General features: G+C 37.1%; 1 protein-coding gene across 4 annotated transcripts in view; it reads left to right on the forward strand.

The window, feature by feature from the left end:
• LOC143430209 (low-density lipoprotein receptor-related protein 8) overlaps window positions 1-20,285 on the forward strand; it is a 35,859-nt gene extending 15,574 nt beyond the window's left edge. The window contains exons 4-13 of one of the 4 annotated variants that reach the window (XM_076906257.1): window positions 7,595-7,711; window positions 14,261-14,493; window positions 14,653-14,857; window positions 15,460-15,771; window positions 15,918-16,218; window positions 16,465-16,756; window positions 17,361-17,841; window positions 18,191-18,277; window positions 18,876-19,144; window positions 19,839-20,285. In XM_076906257.1, coding sequence (XP_076762372.1) covers window positions 7,595-7,711; window positions 14,261-14,493; window positions 14,653-14,857; window positions 15,460-15,771; window positions 15,918-16,218; window positions 16,465-16,756; window positions 17,361-17,841; window positions 18,191-18,277; window positions 18,876-19,144; window positions 19,839-19,883 — 2,342 coding nt within the window. In that variant the 3' untranslated portion in view covers window positions 19,884-20,285. Of the gene's footprint in view, window positions 1-7,594; window positions 7,712-8,925; window positions 9,049-14,260; window positions 14,494-14,652; window positions 14,858-15,459; window positions 15,772-15,917; window positions 16,219-16,464; window positions 16,757-17,360; window positions 17,842-18,190; window positions 18,278-18,875; window positions 19,145-19,838 lie in introns of all 4 variants that reach the window. The other 3 variants (XM_076906256.1, XM_076906258.1, XM_076906259.1) reach the window with 3 other exon arrangements.
• Window positions 20,286-23,057: the final 2,772 nt, after the last annotated feature.

Below are 23,057 nucleotides of genomic sequence, written 5' to 3' on the forward strand. Positions count from 1 at the left end.
ACTATATCTTAAGTGTAAGGGGTTAACGGAAGTCGGTAAAGATATGTATTGAATATTTCTGCAAGATATTATTAAACTTCCAATTTTTGTTTTAAATTAGTTTCATTTGAATACTGCACAAGGTTCAACGAAACGAATTTCTGTCCTTCCTCTATTTTAGCTATATTTTTAATAATTATGTTAGTGTTCCAATTTATGGTATTTGACTCGAAGTGATTTTCAGTTACGTATTCAGGGTGAAAATTTCTACGAAGTTCATGAGTACTTTTATGCCAAGAAATAAATTAGAAAGGGCTTCTGTTTTTCTCATTAGTTAATTACTTCTTCGCTACCGCAAGCAGAGGTAGTTATTTGTTTGCAGTTGCGGTTTTTATTATACAACCTTTCACCCCTCGTTTGACTTTTTAATGTAGCCACGTTTGAAAATTTAATTCGAACTTGTCAGCACTGCCCGTCGAATCGTTTCTTCGGTTTTATTTCCATTGTGGGTATAGAGAAATTGATGACGCATTTAAATTCGCATAAAGTAAACCGAACTTTTTCTCTGCTGCAGTATCGTACTTGGCTGGTCGGTTGAACACTTTTACAAAGGGGTGAAATTTACGCTCGAAAAGCATATTAACTGTCTGCAGTCGAGTCATGAAAGGCTCCTTGGAAATCTTATTATACAGGCAGTTTCACAACTAAGGGTACGAAGTTAACTGGCCAGCGGGGCGCGCAAATTAGAGCGAAATGCTTTTAATGGACACAGAACAGTTCCGTGGATACAAAAGATGTTTCTTTTGAAAAATTTTAATATTTTTCCGCGGTATCTTCGTTCTGATGTAATTTCAAACGAAAATGGAAACGAAATAGGATCGTGAAATCGTGGAAATGTAAATCGCGAATGAGAGCTGTGAAACGTAATATTGCGGAGAGCTATGTTTACCGTTTGGATTTAACAACATGCACGTATTTAATCAGCAACCATAATTTCCTTACCAGGGAACAACGATGAACTTTCATTTAGAAAAATTAAACGTACACTCGAGCGTTTCTTTCGCGATAACTTCGACTGAGATCATTGTGCAATCTTTATATTACTGTCGAGAATATAAACAAAACTTATCGAAGTCTAACTAGCAGCGAACATCGAACACGTTCGTCATTCACGTGAAAAGTAAATGAAAATCATTTCGAGTTTTGCAGGCTAAAAACGGTGCAGCGTAATATCTGAAATTTTCGAAAATACCAATACTCGCGTATTTAATTTCCGTCACTGAGGAACGCATAAACGCGTGGAGTGTTAAATGGGACAGCACGGATGGATTTTGTTTCCTCTGCGCTGGGGCAGTTGTAAGCTCGTTTGTCTGCCGATGAAATTGAAAAATACACGGCATAGAGCATATGAAATTGTCCGCTCGGCGAGAAGAGATGGATGATTGCGCGATGAAAGAATAGCGAGCCGCCGAAACGATTCGTTTATAACGTTCGAAATCATTTGCGGATGTAAATTGTATCGGCAAATAAAGTTATTTTCGTTCGAGGCGATCGTGTACGTGGTTTATTGGAATATCGTTTCTCTGTCCCAGTGTACTAGTCCTTATGGACCATTAAACAATAAATTTTCATTTCTTGTCTGCAGATAAACACTTCTTACGTCGTTATGATTAATGACCATGATTTAAGTTTAGATTGGGATCGCATGTATCGTTGAAATGACGGACACCAGCAACGTGCGTTTCTGGCGTTGCATTGCTTTACGTAGAGTCGATCATACGAAATAAGGTTCGCTCTACAGTATGACCAATATCAATAAAATAATGTAAAGTTACGACACACATTGCCAGCTTCCATCGTGATGTTCATCATTTCAACGTATGCCCGTTAGCCTCGCGGAGAATAATCTCTAGTTCAATTGCATCCGATATCCTGCATACATATTATATATTTTGTTACTTTCCAGAGATAGATTGGTGCGCAATATCGCGTTATTAATAACAACAACGGCTCGTTCTGATTTTGACACGGAATTAATATTCATGTCCGCGTATTTCTCGTTGTGACGTATATGTACGCACGGTAATTAATATTCAATTATAATGAGCTCATATGTAAATGCGAGAACGACGGTCAGCTATCAGTGATTACTTCCATGTTTTGGTAATCGTTTACTTCACGACGATTATTTACAATCACCTGACCAATTACATTTCTAAAGCTCGTTTCAAAGGGTTGGTGAGGACCCCTTCTTGTTTGCTGAGAAGTAGGGGTGGAACGAGCAATTGAAAATTGCTAGAATTTGACTTTACATTCTACTCAAGTTGCAATCAGCATGTTAAAACGTACATAATAAAATTTAACATGATGTATGAGACTTTTAAATGTTACATAAATTTACATTGCAGATTTCGTTTGAATAGTATGATCTTTACTTAGTATTTGTTTATTTTGTATGCTCTATAGTTTTCATTTGTACGTAATTCTAAAAAAGCATAATATCTCCAAACTGTTTGCCCGTAATACGTGCAAGTTAATTATACGATCCGCAATATTACTAATTTCATAACGGCAGCGCGCTTTAATTAATCAGAACGAGCGAGTTGTTAATCAGCGGATTACAAAATTCGCCTCTCTTACCCGTGGAAATGAACGAGCGACCGAGTACTCGTGATGAGTTTTTGGGAAGAAGAAAGAACGCGTACAACCGATCGCGATTTTTCGATCGGCCCTTGCAACGCGATTCCCTCGTCGCGGACGTAGGTATGTGAAAGTGCAACTTTTCAGACCGGTTTCGTGCAGGTGAAGCGAACTGATGTATGAACGAAAGCCCCCGTTAGTTTTGAGACGTTTCACAGTATACTTCCGGTTGTTCCTCTCTCGATCTTATGAAGAATATCATCGAAAGCATTCTGATCCCCTAAAATAACGAAAAAAACTGTTTTTTAGTATTGTAATTAAATTTCTCGCATAACTGTGAAATTGCACGATGATTCTGATGTTTACGTCTATTCTTCTCTTGATCCTAAAGGTAGAATGTCGCGAAAGCTCGATGATCCTTCAAAAAAAAAAAAAAAGGAAAATACAATATATCGATATCAATCGTCTATCAAAGTGTATTTAACTATGAACGTAGCACACTTTTTCTTTGCAAGGAAATTAAGCATATATTAAATTCTAAATTTATCGCACAACTTGATTATACGGTGATTTTAATCGCAAAGGACGCTCAGTATGGCTATAATGCTCTATAATCGAACCACGTGATAAAAATTGATCGACGTTGCTTTTTACTTAGAGGAAAAACGAAAGAAAAGTCTAACATCATCTGCGTCTAACACGACGGTTAATGAAAAATTACCCCGTCCCGCAAACTTATCCTCCAGTAAAGGTACATGGTTATTTTATCACGAAGGTCAACGAGTAGTTGACGTATAATCAAAAGCGACATGAAAACTCTTTCGTTGCCGCTTTTGTGTCTAAAAAAAAAGAACACACCATTCACTTGCAGCGGAACGGCTATCCAGTATAACGTGTTCTTAAATTATAAAATAGACGTACATTTTTCACGTATCTATTAAAGTTAGACTATGTAATGGAATTGACTCTATCCAATATCGCCCAGAGCTAGCTAGATAGGATCGTGTCTGACAGGACGCGATGTGACAAAATAATTGGAACAATCTAGAGGTCCAAACCTATGATTTCGATATAGAGAAATCAACAAGTAGTTAATCTATGATCAAGCGACGTGACACCAGTACGAAAATTTCTCATTGACTCTTTTGCTCGCTCACGTGTCGTTCTATTGGCTGGTTATTTATCGCATATTCTAAAGTTGCAAATTAACCTGTTAATTATCCAGTGATCACGGGACATTGAAGGATTGTCTCGATCGAGTAACTGCGACGATCGCGAGTAATGTCAGAGAGTGTAATGATGAAAAACCTCTTGACCCCACGGCTTAAGTTGCGGATCGGTTATCACCGATGTAATTAAATAGTTCGGTGTCGATGTTGTTTCGTCTATCGATGCGTTCAACGAACGTGACCTAGATACACGTTGTATAAATCAATTCCGCGGATTCCTATTCGCCGTTCAATTTTGCTTTGTACGTCGAGTGGTCGTCGTCGTGGTTAATGGAATAGTTTGATAATGACATTCCCGTGTGCAGATACTATACGATGGCGGAGCTTGGATGCACGCTAATTCACGAGTGATGTTTGAATAAGAGTAACAGAGCTAGTTATCTGTGTAGAGACGCGTACGAATAATTACACGTTACGCGTCGCAATCGCGCACTCCTTTTATTTTCTTTGTTTCCAATGCTGAACAAATGTTAACGATAATTCGATGCGCTGGCGACAGTTTTAATTAAATATAAATTGAAGAAGGATATATTTGCTTCGTTAAAGTAAACTAAAGTGTATTATTACAAGAGAATTTCGTGCTAAATGAAATGATTTAAATAATTACTGTTAAAATAATAGACTTCGGTAATACTCAACTTCGCTCGTAATTCACGTTTGATAATTTATTAATTGCAAATCAATAACATGCGATATTTAATTCGAATGACATTGTTCAATTAATTGCTCCCTCGAATGTACAAGAACTTGCACATATGTACGACAAAGTTTTAATGCAGCAGAAATTCTTGTTAGCTAACATTTGCTCTTAGCATTCATTGGTTCTATAATTACCGAGATCATTGGTATGGTAATTAAACAAATCGCGAATACGTCGATTAATTATTTGTCGAAGTCAATTTGTTTCTCCGACCATTAAATGAACTTTCGAATAAAAATAAGCTGAAAAAGTAGGGAGAGAGAAAAATAAATCGTAAAATATTTCATAAATCGTAGCGTATAAACGAATTAATTTCCCACGGTTCCCTCGACGGTATTTTTCAGCGTCGATAAACGTTCTCATTGAATCCATAAATTCGCTGACTGTCTACGACCCGGTGCAATTTTTTATAGCTCGTTATTCGACCTCTTCGCCTGTCGCATTAGCAGACAGTAGTGTTAATACCGATTACGTTTACCTGAACTGCGACATCGCAGCCTGCTCGATTTCCATAATTTTATTGCGATGGTAACGTCTTAAAGTTACTTCAGGCAGTCTAATCGGATATCGATACGAACGAACGTCGAGTGGTCTTCGACGGATCCGCGATCCCGATTTTCTACCAATCCACGAATCGAACCGCGTGGCGACCCATTATTACGTGGCACAGTATCGCTTTAATATTAATTGCTCGACCAGAACCCTTTCAGCCGTTTCGCAGTTTCAATACTGTAGAGGCAATTAAACGTGGTGCCCGATAAAAGACGGAAATCAGTGAGCGACAGGAGGGTCCTGTGAAAGAAAAAAAAAGTAAAATAAAATAAAAATGGAAAACGTCGAAACTGGAGAAAAAAAGGACCACCAGGTTGTTCCACTTATTCGCCCATGAATCGGTTAATTGAGGATATTCTGAATCAGTGATGCGTGAAAAATGTTTATCTGAAAATACCGCCTCCCATAGGGACATGCCTTAATTACGAGAACGTCGACAAATATCGGATCACAACTGTAAACTCGAATTGTTGTATTGACTGATAAACGAGGAAATTCGATGCCTGTAGATTCATGTTTATAAGGGGAATTGTAAAAGATCGCTGACATAAGTTTAACCGTTAGTTACTCCAAACAAGATTTTTCTTTTTATTCATATCACCATTTTTCATTAATTATATTATTATTCTGACTGTGTTCACTTATTTTGAAGTACAAATATCTTTAGAGCAATATGGTAAATTTATACAGACTATTGTGTTCGGATACGGTCCCAACATACGTGCTCGGTCGAAAGTTTGCTGCTGTCAATATCTAGCCGTACAGGATAGGGTTGATTGTTTTTCATTAAAGCGCGCCGCAGACAAAGGGTTAACTCTGTACGCGTATTAGATTTATTAAAACGCGTACTAGGATTGCATACCGTTCCGCTATGCGGTTATTGTGTAAAATTGCTCACAATGATGCATCGTAATGCTGCAACTCAAAGGGCAGCGAACGTTTTGGGCGAAGCGACCTTTCCTCCTCTGTGAATTGGCGAACATTTCGAGTTAATGGCGTTCGCAATCGCTTGTAATCTGCTAACTACCGTCGCGTTAGTCTCGCTTTGAAATTGTACGAGAAACTGTATCGATTTTGCGACAGCGGTGCAGGCTGATATAGACCAATAATTTGGTGTATGAAAAACTGTGCTGTACCGGGACCCCAACTTGGTAACGATAATAAAGAACCGTGTGCTTACGTATATGGTCGCGTTCGTGGCTGTGCAATTAAGAGAATTTCCAACAGAATTCTCCGAAAACTCACAAAGACGGCAATTATGTTTTCATCGTGGACTGGTTGCAGTCCGTTCGAAATTTCCTTGAACGAACGCGTGCGAACTTTCTGGCTGGCAGAAACTTTACGAGTATGTGCGCTTCTTTTTTCTGTAACCGTAAAACCGGTATGGAGGAAAAGAAAGAAGAAGTGTTTAATGATCCGGCACGCTTTAAAATGAACGCGAAGGGTTGCGCGGAAGGAAATCAGCTCTGCTTAACGAACGCTTAGGAACTGATTAAATTCTAGTGAGCGCAAAACATGGAGTATTATATCTTGCTTAAGTTTTTAACCGGTGTATTAATTTTAGCGCAACGAGACGCGGAACTCTCTTATATCTCCGTGTATTAAGGCGTCTTATAAAATGGTATGGAAAAATGAACGTTGTACAATATTGCAAGATTAAATAAATTACCGCGTACGTAGAGCGGTGCGAGGAAGAATATTAATCCAAGACAGACATTGATATTCAACGGTGGTAAAAGCTTATCGTAATGCTGTTATCAAAAATTTACTATGCATTTCGAAGCTTCAAACTTTACGGAACCTATCAATCTTTGAAGGATCCTCCGAGCTGAATTTAATGAGGGTGGTTCGCGACATTATAGCCATATAAATTTTATCTGGAAGGTATACGAGAAATGCACGATTTCAAGTTCAATTCTCCCGAGAAACTGTGCTGCTTGTTTTCCAACTATTATTAGACACGCTATCACGCATTAGATGCGTCCAAAATTACCGCTAAATTGATGACGCAAGAGACGCAGCATTCGCTCTGCTAATTCTATCATTTTGTTTTGCATAGTATGTTATAATATGTAAGTATTACGTTATAATATAGTATGTTAAACATACTATGTTATAATATATAAGTATAATGTATTAAAACATACTGCAACTGTAACATAAAAAAAAACAAAAAAATTGAACTATTTTTAACCAAAATTGTATCGCTTAAGTGCTATCAGCGTACAAGGCCGTTCCGTCATTTCATAAATATCGGTTGTCTAATTTTCGCGGCGTGAACATCGATTCTGCTCCCAAAAACTGTTAACGCGGGGGAAACGCTGTTGCTCGTTCGAGTCCCGGTTTTAATATTGCGTCCGACACTAATAAATCGCCGTGTTGATAAATTGTTCGCGGGACCGGGCTCTCGCCTCGGTTCGCGTTGGCGTTAGTGCCGGCGCGGCGGGAACGGACTTTCGAATGGAAAATGATAAAGTGATTGCAATCGCAAAAGGTACGAAATCGTGCGGCGAGACGAAATTCGAGTGCAGCCCGGGGGAGTGTATACCAAAAACCTGGCTGTGCGATCTTCAGCTGGACTGTACTAACGGACTGGACGAGAAAAATTGCAGTAAGTTTATCGATAAGTTGTAGGTTGATCGTTGGGGCGAGCTGCGAAGGAGCCAAGGAGGAAACGAAAGGCAAGCTGGGAAGAAAAACTGCGGAACACACAAGCGAAATTATCGACGAATAAAAAGAGAGAGAGAGAGAGAGAGAGAGAGAGAGAGAGAAGGAGAGTGGATCAGTCTTAGAATCGCAAATTGCATCCCTCAGACCGTTGAATTCGTTTTCCCATCAAAGCGGAATAACGACACGGCCATCGGAAGAAAATAAATTACCAAGGAAAGTAAATATCGGGTTCTGCAATCTCACGGGCGTGTCTCACGAGAGATTTTGCCTTGCGGATTTTTTTTTCCTTTACCAATCGGCTGCGAATTTTAATGAAATTGCTGACGATAAGCTTGATAAAGTGCACTGTTCTCGACGATGCAGTTCGGCTCCGCGTTGCTCTTTGATGATTCGTTGGTTTGCGGTGTATGGAACTCTCTGGGAAATGGTGAATTACTTTTAGCTATGCTGATTAATATTGGTATTCAATTAACATTTAATTGATTCGTTGCTCTCGATCTGAATAGCGTTGGAATTAAAACGACCTCAGTTTCAAAATAGACCATCGAGCACAGAAGCCTCAACCATTAACGTCTAATGAAGATATTCAAGCTTAATGTCCGCACGTTGTACGTGTATATACAGTGGCTGTAATATTAGCATATCATTGTATATATGTTTTAATTAGCATTCATATTACGATTAATTAGTGTCAAGTGTAGTAAATTTCTATTTCAGATCCTCTCGCAGCTGAGAACTCGTCAAGAATATTAGCCTTAAGTATTTTGCATTACATAAATTAAATGTAAAATCTTCTCTACAACTGTCAGTACGCAATTAGTATCTTTGTAGCCACTGTACGTTGCGTGCGCGCGTCCGTCATGGAAATGAAAAAAAAAGGTGCGAAAGAAAAGGAACGAATTCCTGTCGCGTTTCTCCGCACGAGCAAGTGCGACGTGTCGGGAGCACCAGAAAATTTTCGCGAATGCAATTGACCCTGGGTATGCAATTCGCGAGATCTCGAGACAGCTCTCTGCACTCTCGACGAGAATAGACCGCGTCGAATGGCATTGTGCATGGGTTCACGGTGGGGAGAGAGGAAGATAGGATGGGGCCTCTGGTTGTGTCATCTTGTCATGTGTAAAAATCGGGGTTCAATCGATTGTCATCTTCTAGAGTTGAAGAATTGCACGGCGGATCAGTTCACGTGTCACTCGGGGAACGGCGAATGCGTGGCACTTGCGTGGATGTGCGACGAACATCGAGACTGTTCGGACGGTTCTGACGAAGCTGAGTGCAGTAAGATTTGTGGAGGCTTTTTTACGCTTACGCTTCTGTCAAATAACTAATTTATTTGTTCTTTTTTCCCCTGTTTCCACGACACGTTGATCGTACGACATTGATATAGGATAAAGTTGGAATTTCAGAATCGTTTGGATTCTTTTGTCCAGATCGGTGGAGGTGTATCGATTGCGAGGATTATAGGACATTTTAACACTACGGGATAATTAAATTCGTTCGGATCAAAATGATGCAGATAGTAATCTTTGATTAATAAATATGTACGTTGAAGAAAGGTGCTTTTTATGTATACCAACTGACCCGCGTCGCTCGATTACGCGTAGTTACTGAAGTATTTTGTAGCTTACCTATTAAAACTTCTCTTCAGAATTTAATTAAAAATACATCAGTCATCTCTGTGTTCTCTTCTTTTTTATAAACAAGTTTCAAAACTGTAAGATTTGAAATACCTGCTACTTATAATTATATCAAAATGGTCTCGAAATTTTAGATTAAATTTTTTATGGTAATTGCATCTGGGTATGGAAAAACATAGGATGATTGGAAGATCGGTAGGAAATTAATTAAACATGCCTCAAAGATTTGATTAAGCGAACTGGTAGAAGTTTTGGAAACTGGAGGCTCAAAATCTTGATCCCTTCAATATTTACTTCATTTGATTCAGAGGTAATGAAAACATTTAATTGATGAAATTCTGGTTTTATTAAACGAGTCAGTATGATATACTTTCGTGAAAAGTAAACGCACTTTACAAAATTAAAAGAAGAAACACACAGGCGCATACACGCTTCTCGATATAAATGGCATCGTTATTTTAATGAAAACTAGAAGGATTGCATAGAGTTGTATGAAATAGACGGGACGTTAAAAGTAATCATAATTTTATTTCAATTCCCACTAAAACGTGTGGAATGGTTCATTAAAAGTTTAATAGGATCATGTTATACTTTTATCCACCTGGATCCGTCTACGTTTTAAATATTTTTTCATCATACGTGTAATATCTTTGAAATTGTGTAAATCACAAAAACTAGATATGGCATAATCCATAATCCAAAAATAATTATACATACATATTGAAGCTAAAAATGAAAAATTTAGAGACACATTCAACTTTCACTTTAGAAGGTTGCTTACGTTCTACTGCCAGGTTAATATTTTACAAAGATTGTCTTGTTATAGGATGGAATGTATACGTAGTACTAGCTTCATATATTTTAAATGCGCTAATGCTATATTTGCCTCGCAAAGCAATGAATTATTGAACCCACCTCCAACGAATCCCGAGTTCAACCGGGTTAGTTCAGCATAACTCAGTAATAGTCGAATTCGTTGGCTTCTCAATAAACAACGAGTGCTTTTAAATCGAAATAAAACATTTATCACATTTTTTTCCCGGTTGCTTCCGATTGTATATATAAAAAAAAAGAGGAGAAAAATTGAACAATAAAAAAAAAACAATTTTTGGCGTCAAATTTATAAACGAATTTTACTCTTTTCGCGGAATTTGCCTGCAGTCTATCGGACTATGAATTATCCCGTAACGTCACAGGGGAAACCGCAGGATACTTCAGCGCGGGGTGTATGTAGTTTGTAAATAGTGTACATACACGATCGAAGAAACATGATTCTATGACATATTATTTACGACACGCAGGATGATCGTAAATTAAACAGCGTACTGTTACGATCAACGTGTTAAGCCCTTAACCCTCGGCTAGCGGGATGAAGTTGAAACAGCACCTATATTGATTTTAACGTACAACGTGTCCCAACTGCGGGAAACGTAACGTCTACCTCCAGCTTCCACTTTTAACGCGGCAGTCAGTAAGCCCCTGACGTACTACGAAAAAGTTAAATTAATCGTTTATCGGGCTCCTAAGTTCCGTAACAAGTTAACCAGGTATTAACATAAATGCAATTACATATTTTAGTTGAAATGCACACTTCGCAAACTTGTTTAATCGAGGTCAAATTGATCTGGCTATGCCATTTATGTAACGCGTACCTCACTCTGCTGGTTGAGGGTTAAAAAATGTATAACAAGATTCCCTGTGCGCATGCCCTTCTTATTTTTCCATGACTTTTCCCGTTTTATTTTTTTCTTTTTTTTTTTTTTAGTACTTAAAGTACTGCGAGAGTGGGAACGTTATTAGACACTTTCAAAGCTCTGTATGGCAGCTTTGTCGCTTGAAAATCGTGTTGGCGGATGTTAATATCCATAGTAGTATTATATTGTAGGAAATGTGCTCGTGCATGAAGTAAAAAGTCAGACGAAATGCATTGTTAGAAAATGCAGTGCTGCTGGGTTCGCTGGTATTTTTAATGGCTTTTCATTGAATCAGTGTATATTGTCACTGGCACGGGAGGACATTCTGCGTACGCCAGTTAATGAACAAGGCTAAAAAGGCCATAATGAATATTTAACCACGTGATGAATATGAATAACAGTTGTACTTTATTCTGGTAACGATTTCCGGACAGTGCATTACATTAATGTTGAACAATGTGAAACGTTCTTTTTGCAGCGCATGGCATCCCAAATTATTCACCCCGTTTTCGTATCATAGGGCACAGCATGAGTTCGATATCGGGGTGACGTTTAAAAATTTTATAATTTGCACTTGCGCTTTCTACTTTTACAGAAAGTACGAATTCAAAGAAATTAAAAACAAAAATCGTACCTTTTTAATCACAAATTTCATTATTAACATTAACATTAGAGTGATATGACTTGGCTAAACCTGCTCTGATTATGATGAATTAAAAATTTTCTTTTCAAAAATCGAATTTTACTGTTTCTTTTTTTTTCCATGTCGTTTCCACAGCTACCAACTGTTGAACGAAATTATCAGACAAAACGGCTATGACGGACGTTAATATTGTGTTAGGTGGGTGCTCGCGTGGCGTGCTTATTAGGGTGCATATTAAAAGTTAGCGTCGCCCAGAGTACACGTCGTAAAGCATAAGCGGAATAACCGAAAGCCGGCTACCTGGCTTCGTATTTTGAGGATTAAATAGAGAACATCGTGTGCCCAGTAATCGTTGCATGCTGCATGCCTCTCTCTAATTAATAATTGGTGCACGTACGCAAATTCTACCATCGTACTGGATATTGTGGCAGAGTTGTTATCCTTTTTAATATGCTTTATCTAAATGTGATTGTTATGACTACGAGGAACGTTTTCATTCTCTCCTAATTACTTCCCCGTAAACAATCTCACGAACATCGAATAATACATAACTAACGTGTCCTTTTCCTTATTTCCATCGTTATCTGAATTTAATTTTTGTCTTATACGTTTTATTTGCCCTACAATTTTATTCTATACAATTAATTATAATTTATTCTATACAATTGTAACGGGCTTCTGTGTTTATTAAATGAAAAATATAATAAAAATAAATGTAAAATACATGAATTATAATGATATAAATACCGTAAACGTAATCTTATCACTTGCATCTTAACAAAGACATATATGTTTTTTCTCTTTACGATCTAAGAGATTCTGTACGTAGATATTTATCCAATTTCAAAAAGTAAATCGAGATGTTATCACGAAAATGTGCTTTCCATGTAAATATGCATCATGTAATTTGTTTTAACGTAGAATAGTCCATTCTCGAACAAATTTTCCAGCCAAAATTCTGTTTCTTTCCAAAAAATGCTTGGTTTGCTTGGAAAATCTTATCCAACATCTCTTCATGGACAGGTTGACACACGACGCGATACGTTTTCTGATTTTTCGTCGTATAATCGATGCTTTCGTCACGTTGCGATGGTATATTGTTCCAGCATTTATTTTTCTTCCCTATGTTTACGTTTCTTTCTTTATTTCTTCCAGCTTGCAATGTTATTATTAACCTTTTGCCGTTTAAAAGAATTTGATTCCACGAATGTTCCATCGCATGAACAATTAATGATAAAATGTAATTAGCTGTGGATTGCCCTGAAAGGATGCAAACTCTGTGCATAAAAAAGATCGCGAAAGGTTAAAAATGATAAAGCATTTTTAATTTAATTACGTGTTATTGTAGACAGTTGAAAATTGTCCTTATTTCAGCGAGAATGGTCGATGTTATGTGAGTATTCGCCGCGGAACGGTCGATTTTTCGTTCGTGGTGTATGTTAAGTACCGGCGCTAAAACTCGTACGCTAAAACAAGGAACAATTCGGTCCGCGATTTGTAACTCTTAGACGAACAACCTAGCAGCTTCTTGCCGTTATGTCGCGCACTTAAATGTTAAAGCAGTGCCGTAATTTCGCTTCTCGTTGATCAGGGCCCGCTTAATTGCCTCGTTTAATTACGCGACTATGCTAAGAAACTTATTTCTTCCGCTACATCCACTCGAAAGTGCAAATAGTTCATCGCACAATTTAAACGTCGTAGTTCAGCGGCCAGGGCCATCTTGGTAGCGGGACTTCGAAAGCGTATATTTAATTTGACTAATTAACGCCCGTGGATTTCCACGACGGTTTTACGCGTTGAATTTCGTACGGCTGTGGATCGCGCAGCATTTTATTGCCGCGGAAAAAAATGTGTTCAAAGCGGACGAACAGAGTGAAAAGTCGACGCGAGCGTCTGCTTTTTCAGATTCCGCTTCGATCTTTGCACTGTGAATATTCGAACAGAGACATATTGCATATATTTTCATGCGTTAACGAGTGCTGTTTCTTTTGTCATTTAAATGCTCTGAATTATGTTTCGATATTGAAAAATGTTTTTTTTTTTCCTTTTTCTCGCGAAACAATATCGACAGATATAATACCGATATGTAAAGCATATTCACTGCGACATTACAGAAACTGAACAAGGTTGTTCCTCGTTGCATCGGAGAGTTTAATCTTTGACAACAAGAAATCACGTATTCATTAGAAATTAGATATCTCGTATGCGAAATAGATAAATATATCTTTCTTCGCTTCACGAGTATTTAAATATAATAGATAATCTATTCAAATGAAGGAAATACAATTTCTGAAAAAACAGAGTAGCAATACAGCGAATTGTCCTTGTGCGTTTACGATACACGAAACGTGCCAACGTGTGTCTTGCTTTTGCTTACGTTTGTTTCGCATGCGAACGATGCGACAACTGAAAAAACGGTAGAAAGCAAGTGATTTGTACGAGATTATAGCTGCCGCATGTAGATCGTCCTGAGTGCATTTATTTGTCCCGTTTCTTACAAAACGCGTCTCCTCTAGACGACACCTGTCGATCCGACGAGTTTACGTGTGCAAACAAGAAATGTATCCAGAAATCGTGGGTATGTGACGGCGACGACGACTGTGGCGATGAGAGCGATGAAAAGGATTGCAAGCCGATCATTTGCGATCCTATGGACTTCGCCTGTTCGAAGAATTACTGTATAACGTCCCGTTGGAGGTGCGATGGGGAGTTCGATTGTCCCGATCGGAGCGACGAAATTGGATGCAAGGTAGATAGAACGTTCACGGCACGTTTTAATAAGACCTCTTTCTCTCCTGTACCTCAGTACTCCAATCTTTACTGTAATCTTAACTGTAATCTTAAATGTAAACTTAAATGTAATTGAATTACTGTAATCTTTACTGTAAAATGTTTAAAATGCTTCTAGAACTCGAGCAGCAAACGCTCGAGCCATTGCAATAAGGAGGAAAACTTCGATTGCGACGACGATTTCACCTGCATCCACAACAGCTGGGTGTGCGATGGTGAAAAAGACTGTCCTAATGGTGCCGACGAGTTGCCCAAACGATGTCACAATGTCACGTGCAGACCTGATCAATTTCAGTGCGAGGATCATCGCAATTGCATATCAGGTAGTTTAATAAATGTAATTGTAATAATGAACGTGAACCCTGTGACGAGTTTAACATGGATTTAACGTAGGCATGCTAATTCTAATAGGAAAATTTTTATGAAAAAGTATGCTTGAATCGCTGGTGATACTTTCGATCCACTCGTTCTTTAGCTTTATCCTAAAGAATGTATTAATCAGTATCTAACATTCTTCTTCTTTATTCAGTACTATACAATTTTACCAAATAAAATTAATTGGTTAACTTCGTGCTTTAGTCAATACATCGATATTTGATTTTGGAGAGGGGAATTTTGAATGCTGTAGCAGGATTAAAATAGGAGGCGAAAATGTAGAGTGAATTTTTTCCGTACAAAGCTTCATTTCCAAATAAATCGATGTTAAAGATTCAATTTATTTATTTAATTGATTTAATAAATATATTTTCGTAGAACAAATGTTTACCCAAATTACGGTACATTTTAATCACCAATTTCGATTAAATTATCCGCGGCACACTCGAGTATAATTTTTCCAATTTATTTTTCAAATATATAAGTGCACCGAGAGATGTGTTATTCGGTAAATAATGTTTATTTTAAATGTGTTAAACCATACTTCTAGGCCACTTATATTGCAATGGTAAACCAGAATGCGCGGATGGTAGCGACGAGAAGAATTGCTCGAGCAAAAGCGTCACCTGTAATCCTTTGACTGAGTTCGAGTGCAGCGAAGGTTCGTGTATTCCTCTTGAAAACGTGTGTAACAAGAATCCCGACTGCCTCGGCTGGGAGGACGAGGATACGAAACTTTGTGGTATGGACGAGTGTTCGAAGAATAACGGCGGTTGTTCGCAAATTTGCATCGATTTGCCGATCGGCTTTCGCTGTGATTGCAATCCAGGATTCAAGCTGATTGACAACCGTACTTGCGGTGGTAAGGCGTTTGTGACACAGAAACAGCATGAATTAATCTTAAGTTAACACATGTTCAAAGAAAATAAACAAATGGAATAATCGTTTTAAAGGAATACCGCAACAGAAGAAGCGCATAATATATTCTCTGCATGTAACCCGTTTCAGACATAGACGAATGCATGCAACCAGGCAGCTGCTCCCAATACTGTTTGAATGAGAAGGGTGGCTTCAAGTGCAGCTGCGCTGCTGGTTACCTTAAAGACCCCAGAAATCACACTCGCTGCAAGGCGTCAGAAGGTCACGCCAGCCTGCTATTCACCAGAAGACACGACATAAGGAAGGTAGCACTGGACCGTTTAGAGATGACGAATATAGTGAAGGATACCAAAATGGCTGCGGCCTTGGATTTCGTTTTTCGCACGGGCATGATCTTTTGGAGCGATAGTAGCGAAAAGAAGATCTACAAGTAAGCAACTCTGGTGAACGTTGATTATTTAATGTAGTTCTGTTACTGCATTTTTACTTCATCCGTAGGAAATTATTTAACTACCCACTGTTTGTTTATGTTTATGATCGTGTTTCATGTTCTATTCCAAGTGCTTAGATCAATTATTGTCAGGACTATAGCAACAAAATAATCGTAAAATAGTTTAATGATTTTGTGTGTGTTTCTTTTTCGTTTCTCATCTATTTGTTTTTTCTTGCCGTTTAGAGCTCCGATAGATGAAGGGAATGAGCGTACGGTTGTAATTGACGACGGTTTGACAACGTCAGATGGTCTTGCTGTTGATTGGATATACAGTCATATTTATTGGACCGATTCCAAGAAGAGTACTATAGAATTGGCTAACTTCGAGGGCAATATGAGGAAAACTCTAATTCGAGATCGCATATACGAGCCCAGAGGGATAGCTTTAAATCCTTTAGAAGGTTGGATGTTCTGGACCGATTGGAGTGACGAAGCTCGTATCGAAAAAGCTGGCATGGACGGATCTCATCGAACGGTAGATCTATAATAAAATTGAAAAAAAGAATGAACTCGGATAGTCTTCAAATCAGAAAGAGGAGCTTTCAACACAAAGAGACTCTCTTGACGTTCAGGGTTGTAGAATGTTAGAATCGAATGATTATGAAAATACATAGTTCTACATGTTCTGCCTGATCCTTTCATTTAATTTAGAATTTTTTACGTAGTAAATGTAGCACTAGAATAATAGTTTATAACAGTAGTAGTAACGTGCTGCTACCCTCCTTAACTAGAATGTCTTATATGACTTTTGCTTTTCATTTTTTGTAACACTTTTATGTGTTTTATGTAATTGTTTATACTATATAACAAGTATTACTACTACTTATACATCGAACAGTTTAAGGGTAATTGAGTTAAGCTAAATTAGAAACATCAAAACTGTCTAGAAATAGTTCAATTTTAATCAGGACATTAAGCTAAGGAGAACAGAATAGATAGAAAATGAAATGGAAACTCTTACTGTGGAAACTCCCTTCCATGTTTTCAATCTTAGCATAGAAATGAATTAAATACTTGTAGAGTGATTAACAGTGTAAGAAGACGAAAAGATTCTAAATAATCGGCGTTATTTCTTACAGGTAATAATCGATACTAATGTACAATGGCCAAATGGGCTAACTCTGGATTTAATTGGCAAAAAAATATATTGGGTAGACGCGAAGTTGAACATAATCGGTTCGTGTAATTACGATGGTACAGGTGTACGAACGATTCTGTATTCGCCGGAAGTATTGAGGCATCCGTTCAGTATTACAACCTTCGAGGACTACGTGTATTGGACCGATTGGGATAAGGAGGCGATATTCAAAGCGAACAAATTCACTGGCCTAGGAGTTGAGGCTGTTACATCGCTTCGAACTTTAAAATATCCGATGGTCGTACATGTCTATCATCCATACAGACAGCCAGACGGAATAAATCAGTGTCAAGCGGTGAATGGCCATTGCAGTCATTTGTGTTTACCAGCGCCGAGAATTAATTCGAAATCACCTCTTCTTAGTTGTGCCTGTCCGGATGGCCTAACATTATTACCTGATGGCTTAATGTGCGTGGAAAAAGGTGAGATATTGATGATACGTTTCTCCTTTTTCAATAAATCATACGCATCCGTTTAATGTGAATGTACTGACTGAACTGGAATTGAAAAATTAAAGTCGAAGGCATTGCATACTCTATGAGAGGAATCTCGAGCTTATAGTTCAAATAAATGAAATGATTTAGGGGAGCATGTTTAAAATTATATTTTTTATTTCATATTAATTGTTCGTTATCGATTTATATTCAGAATTTTTTTATTTCTTTTTTTTTATTTTTGCTTGCTCAATGATCGTGTTCGTGTCTATTGTTTTATTATTTTCACTCATTATTATTATTTTGCGACGATGTTGCATGAATATGGGGTACCCAGTAAGTACAACTGTAGCACCTACGACGCAAGAAGTTAGTAAACCATTTAAGAGACGTGAGCCTTTCAATGTTTCCACTACAATTATCTGTAAGTATACATATGCAAATTTTGCTTGCCAACAAACTAAAGCTGTTTAACATCACTGCTCTCATGCTTTTGCAGAACCAAAGTGTGTTCATAGCATTGTGTCTCTGAGTACCAAACACAAACGCATAATACATGCACGTGTGACCTTTGATGACCTCCCCTCGTACCCATTCTTATGCTAACCTTTCGATCGCATGCCGTGTCATTTAAACCTATACTTTTTTTCTATTTAAAGGTGCGCTATTAAAGGTAACTTCCTTGAACTCTAAGGTCTCAATTTCAAGCATCTCTATGTATATATATATATATATGTGTGTGTGTGTGTGTGTGTTTCCCTTTAAATTACTTTTATGTCCATTAACTTTAATAAATCTATTTGTACCATTTCCCCCAAAGAAAGTTACTTGGAGCAAACCTTTTTATTTTATGTAGTATTCATTGTGCTTAATTTCATAAAAATGTCTGCTCGAAATGTAAAGGAATGATTGTATATAATGGAAGGTATTTTTCACTATTACTTATTCACATTATCCATATGTATGAATTATTTCCATTGTTTTAATGCCTTCCTTCTGTCTGATCGAATAATTCATTTTAGATCCAGCACATTCAATAGATGGAGATGGAAAAGATGGTCTAGCAGCTGAGTCAACAGACCCTGGTTTAGTCGCTGGCATAGTAATAGCCGTGGCGTCCTTAGGGCTGTTACTCCTTGCATTAATAGCAGTATTATGCTATAGGCATTATCTTCATCGTAACGTAACGAGTATGAACTTTGATAATCCTGTATATAGGAAAACCACGGAAGATCAATTTAGTCTCGAAAAGAATAGGTTTCCGCTCCCTACTGCTACAGTTGGAGAAGAGGTAATTACCGTGTGCGATGTATCATTCCGTTGAACAGAATCGTACATGTTGTCTATACAATTTTATTTATTGATTTATCCTCCATACATGCTCTATCGTAAAAATAATCGAACTTTCTAAAAAAAAAATGGAACGTTTAATCATTTTTTTCATGTTTTTCTTTGATACGGTTCTGCATTTTTCATATTTATCTTACAATCAGTTCAGTTCTCATTACCAGGGCTTATAAGAAGTTTTAATGTCTTATGTGACAGATTTTTAAATATCGTTCAAAAAATTAACTACACTTTTTGATACATGAGTTAATTAGTTATTTTATGATAAAAGAAAAAAAAACGTTGATCTTTTATTAAAAAAGATGAATAAAATTAAGTTCAAAACTATTTAAGTATAATGTTTATAAATATGTATGTGCCATTTTAGTCCATGATAGTCACAGTTTGACTAGATAAAGGATTCATGATGTTTTTCTAATGTATTAATTCAACAACTTTTCAACTCATATACAGAAGCTACTGTAACTTATAAGTATTACAACTTGATCCGCTATGATTTAGAAGATAATATGAATGGAACATATTTTTTTATTTATAACTTCTTTTAAACGATAACTTTTTTTAAAAAGTACAATTATTTTTTCGATAGAATTTGTATACCTGTATTTTGTGTAATTTCTTTTATTTAATTTCAATAGGCTCAGGAACCTTTAACGAGTCCTGGAACTAATGATTACGTTTAAGAATGAATCTGTCAATGAAACGGGCTTAGCAGGCTATTCAAATATAAATGTCGACCAAGTAATTCAAAATCGTGTATAAAAACAAACAAAAACAATATTGATGAAGCGCATGTACGTCGAGCGAGCCTGTCCAATAAATATGCCTGCGTTTGCCCGCCTGCCTGCCAACTCAGCTGTGATTATGTTTATTTTTTTTGTATACTGTCTCTATTTCTTTACAAATTTATGCATCTCGTCATTCAACTATTACTACATGTACATGCAACATTTAGATCCTCCTACCCCCCCCGAGGCATAAAGGGAGAAATATTTAGGTGAACTACAATTGTTGCCAAATAAGCGTTTAACCGTGTCACTTTTTGAGTAGACCGATAAGACACAATAAAAGATGCTGTTTTATAATGTATTTCCCTTTTGTTTACATGCGGTAAAACATGTAACATAATGATGCATTCATCGTTCTATGTGGGGTCGCGATGCAGCTACGTTTAAATTTATATAAATATATATATATATATATAGAGAGAGAAAGAGAGAAAGAAAGAAAGAGAAAAAGACAAGAGAGCGAGAGAGAGAAAGAATATTTTTATCTACGTGTAAGATCTTTAACTTGTTATTGTTTCACTATTTATTCTTTAAGGATATATTTTTTCAAGTCTAATTTTCAGTTAGATATATCGTTGCATTATATACTCGAATCCATATGTATATAACACAGGAATATTCGAAGTACACCATAGGGATAATTTTACGAGTTGTTAGCAACAACATTAAATTATCCAGAATTGTACAATCTGATTTGCAAATTTGTTGGATGATTTCTAAAATCGTTTATATATACATATATATAGCTCAATACTTTATACTGCCAAACAAAAGTGTTCCAGAAATTCTAGGAATTAGAAGAATTCTCGTAAAGCATCAAATTCTTCATATCATTTCTAAATTTGAGAATAGAAAGCAATAGATATATTTAATCCCATTAATAGCTCAATGCCGTTTAAAAAGCACGTTAACGCGTACGTCGTTTTTTTTTTTTTTTGTACATCAATACACGTTTCTCCTTTTATGTCACTTATACGATGGGTACAAGCAGTGTTCTCAGCACGTTCGCAGAACATTTTTTCAACACCCGCCAGTGTTTTTCGTATAAGTGGTCCGTACAGTGAATTCACTTCCCTTGCGGACACATTCTGTTACTGTTACGGTTGTAATAAAATAGATCGGAAACCAATTAGATGTAATAAGATCAGCTCAATGACACTAAGTGTGACTGTGTGTCTGTTAAAAATAAAACTGTTGTTTAGGTATTTCAACCTACTAAAAGAAGAAAGAAAAATCAGTGTATATGTATAGAACTATCGCCTCGGGTTTAAGAGTTTTACTTATTACATATACTTTATGATTATTGTATTAAATAATTAAATGTGAGACAAACGTTCTTCTAGGTAAGATTATTAAGAAGTGTAATAATGTTAGGGCGAATTAAGGACTGTATCTATTAAGAAGTAGCAACGTGTCTTTCTTTTGTACACTCACAATTGGAAGAAGTTCACAATCATCGAATAACACGATTGCTCGCAGAAAAATTGTTCTCGTTTAGAAATGTTTGTACAGTCTAAAAGGAACTATTAGTTCCATTGAGAAATATGCAAGAAAGTATTTAAGTTGCACTTACAAACATTTCGATTTAATACTCGAATGAAAGTTGAAGATTTTAATTGATGTACGATCGTGCAGAAAAAGTTGCTACTTTTTAATACGGCACACATTCTTACCTACGAGTGCAAGGGAAAGTGCAAAGTCCAAGATTAAAATATAGAGGCTCGGTGGTGATTTTAATCAAAAAAAAGAAAAGAATAGCAAGAGTGTGGTGAGTATCAGTTGCAATTAATTGTGTGAGTCACAAGGCATAATTTAGCCAACCTATTCGCCAAAATCGTGTCAAACATTATTTCTATGCAATATATATTATCACTACACACGCATAATATAAATATATATTATATATATAATTTATTATAATGATTATTGTATAAATAAATATACAAAATATAAATTATACTACCGTTATTATTATCGTACATACAAAACATTGTATAATATGTATAGTTCCTTAAATCTAATTATTCTGTAGAATAATTAATCATTCTTTTCTTGTACTTTCGATTATCATACTGCATTTCACAAGTGACATATATAGAGAGATTCAATGAAAACTAACAACTTACATCAATCTTTACTACAAACAACAGTTGCATAGCTTATTTTCCTTAGAGAATTTGATGCTGCGTATCTGACCACATTAAATGTAATTAGAAACTAGTGAAAAAAAGATAAATACTAGCGGCATGGGCGAGGTGACTCCTAATGAGCAATGCATGAGTGCTCATAAGTGCTCTCAAATGTACTCTAGCGGAACCACATTTTTCTAGGTCAAGTTCGATGTCTCAGCGCACTGTCAATAAATAAATATTGCGAGCACTTTATAGTCATAAGGTACTAAGAGGTTTGTGGCGCCATCTCTGTAAAAAGTGGTGAAACTAATTGCAATGACACCGGGTAGGTAGCGCCATCTCTGTGAGAACTAGTAGAACTAATAACAGCTACTTACGGACTGATGGCGCCATCTCTCCGAAAACTGGTGGAACTAACCCCAACTATTGATGAACTGCTAGCGCCATCTCTGGGAAAGTTAGTCGAACTATTCGCAACTAAAATAGCATTGGTGGCGCCATCTCTGCGAAACTGGTGGAACCAACCGCAACTAAAATAGCGTTGGTGGCGCCATCTCTGCAAAACTGGTGGAACTAATCGCAACTAAAATAGCGTTGGTGACGCCATCTCTGTGAAACTGGTGGAACTAACCGTAACTAAAATAGCGTTGGTGGCGCCATCTCTGTGAAACTGGTGGAACTAACCGTAACTAAAATAGCGTTGGTGGCGCCATCTCTGTGAAACTGGTGGAACTAACCGTAACTAAAATAGCGTTGGTGGCGCCATCTTTGCAAAACTGGTGGAACTACTCGCAACTAAAATAGCATAGGTGGCGCCATCTCTGCAAAACTGGTGGAACTAATCGCAACTAAAAAATAGCGTTGGTGGCGCCATCTCTGTGAAACTGGTGGAATCAACCGCAACTAAAATAGCGTTGGTGGCGCCATCTCTGTGGAA

The sequence above is a fragment of the Xylocopa sonorina genome, chromosome 13, assembly GCF_050948175.1.
Source record: "Xylocopa sonorina isolate GNS202 chromosome 13, iyXylSono1_principal, whole genome shotgun sequence".
NCBI lineage: Eukaryota > Metazoa > Arthropoda > Insecta > Hymenoptera > Apidae > Xylocopa > Xylocopa sonorina.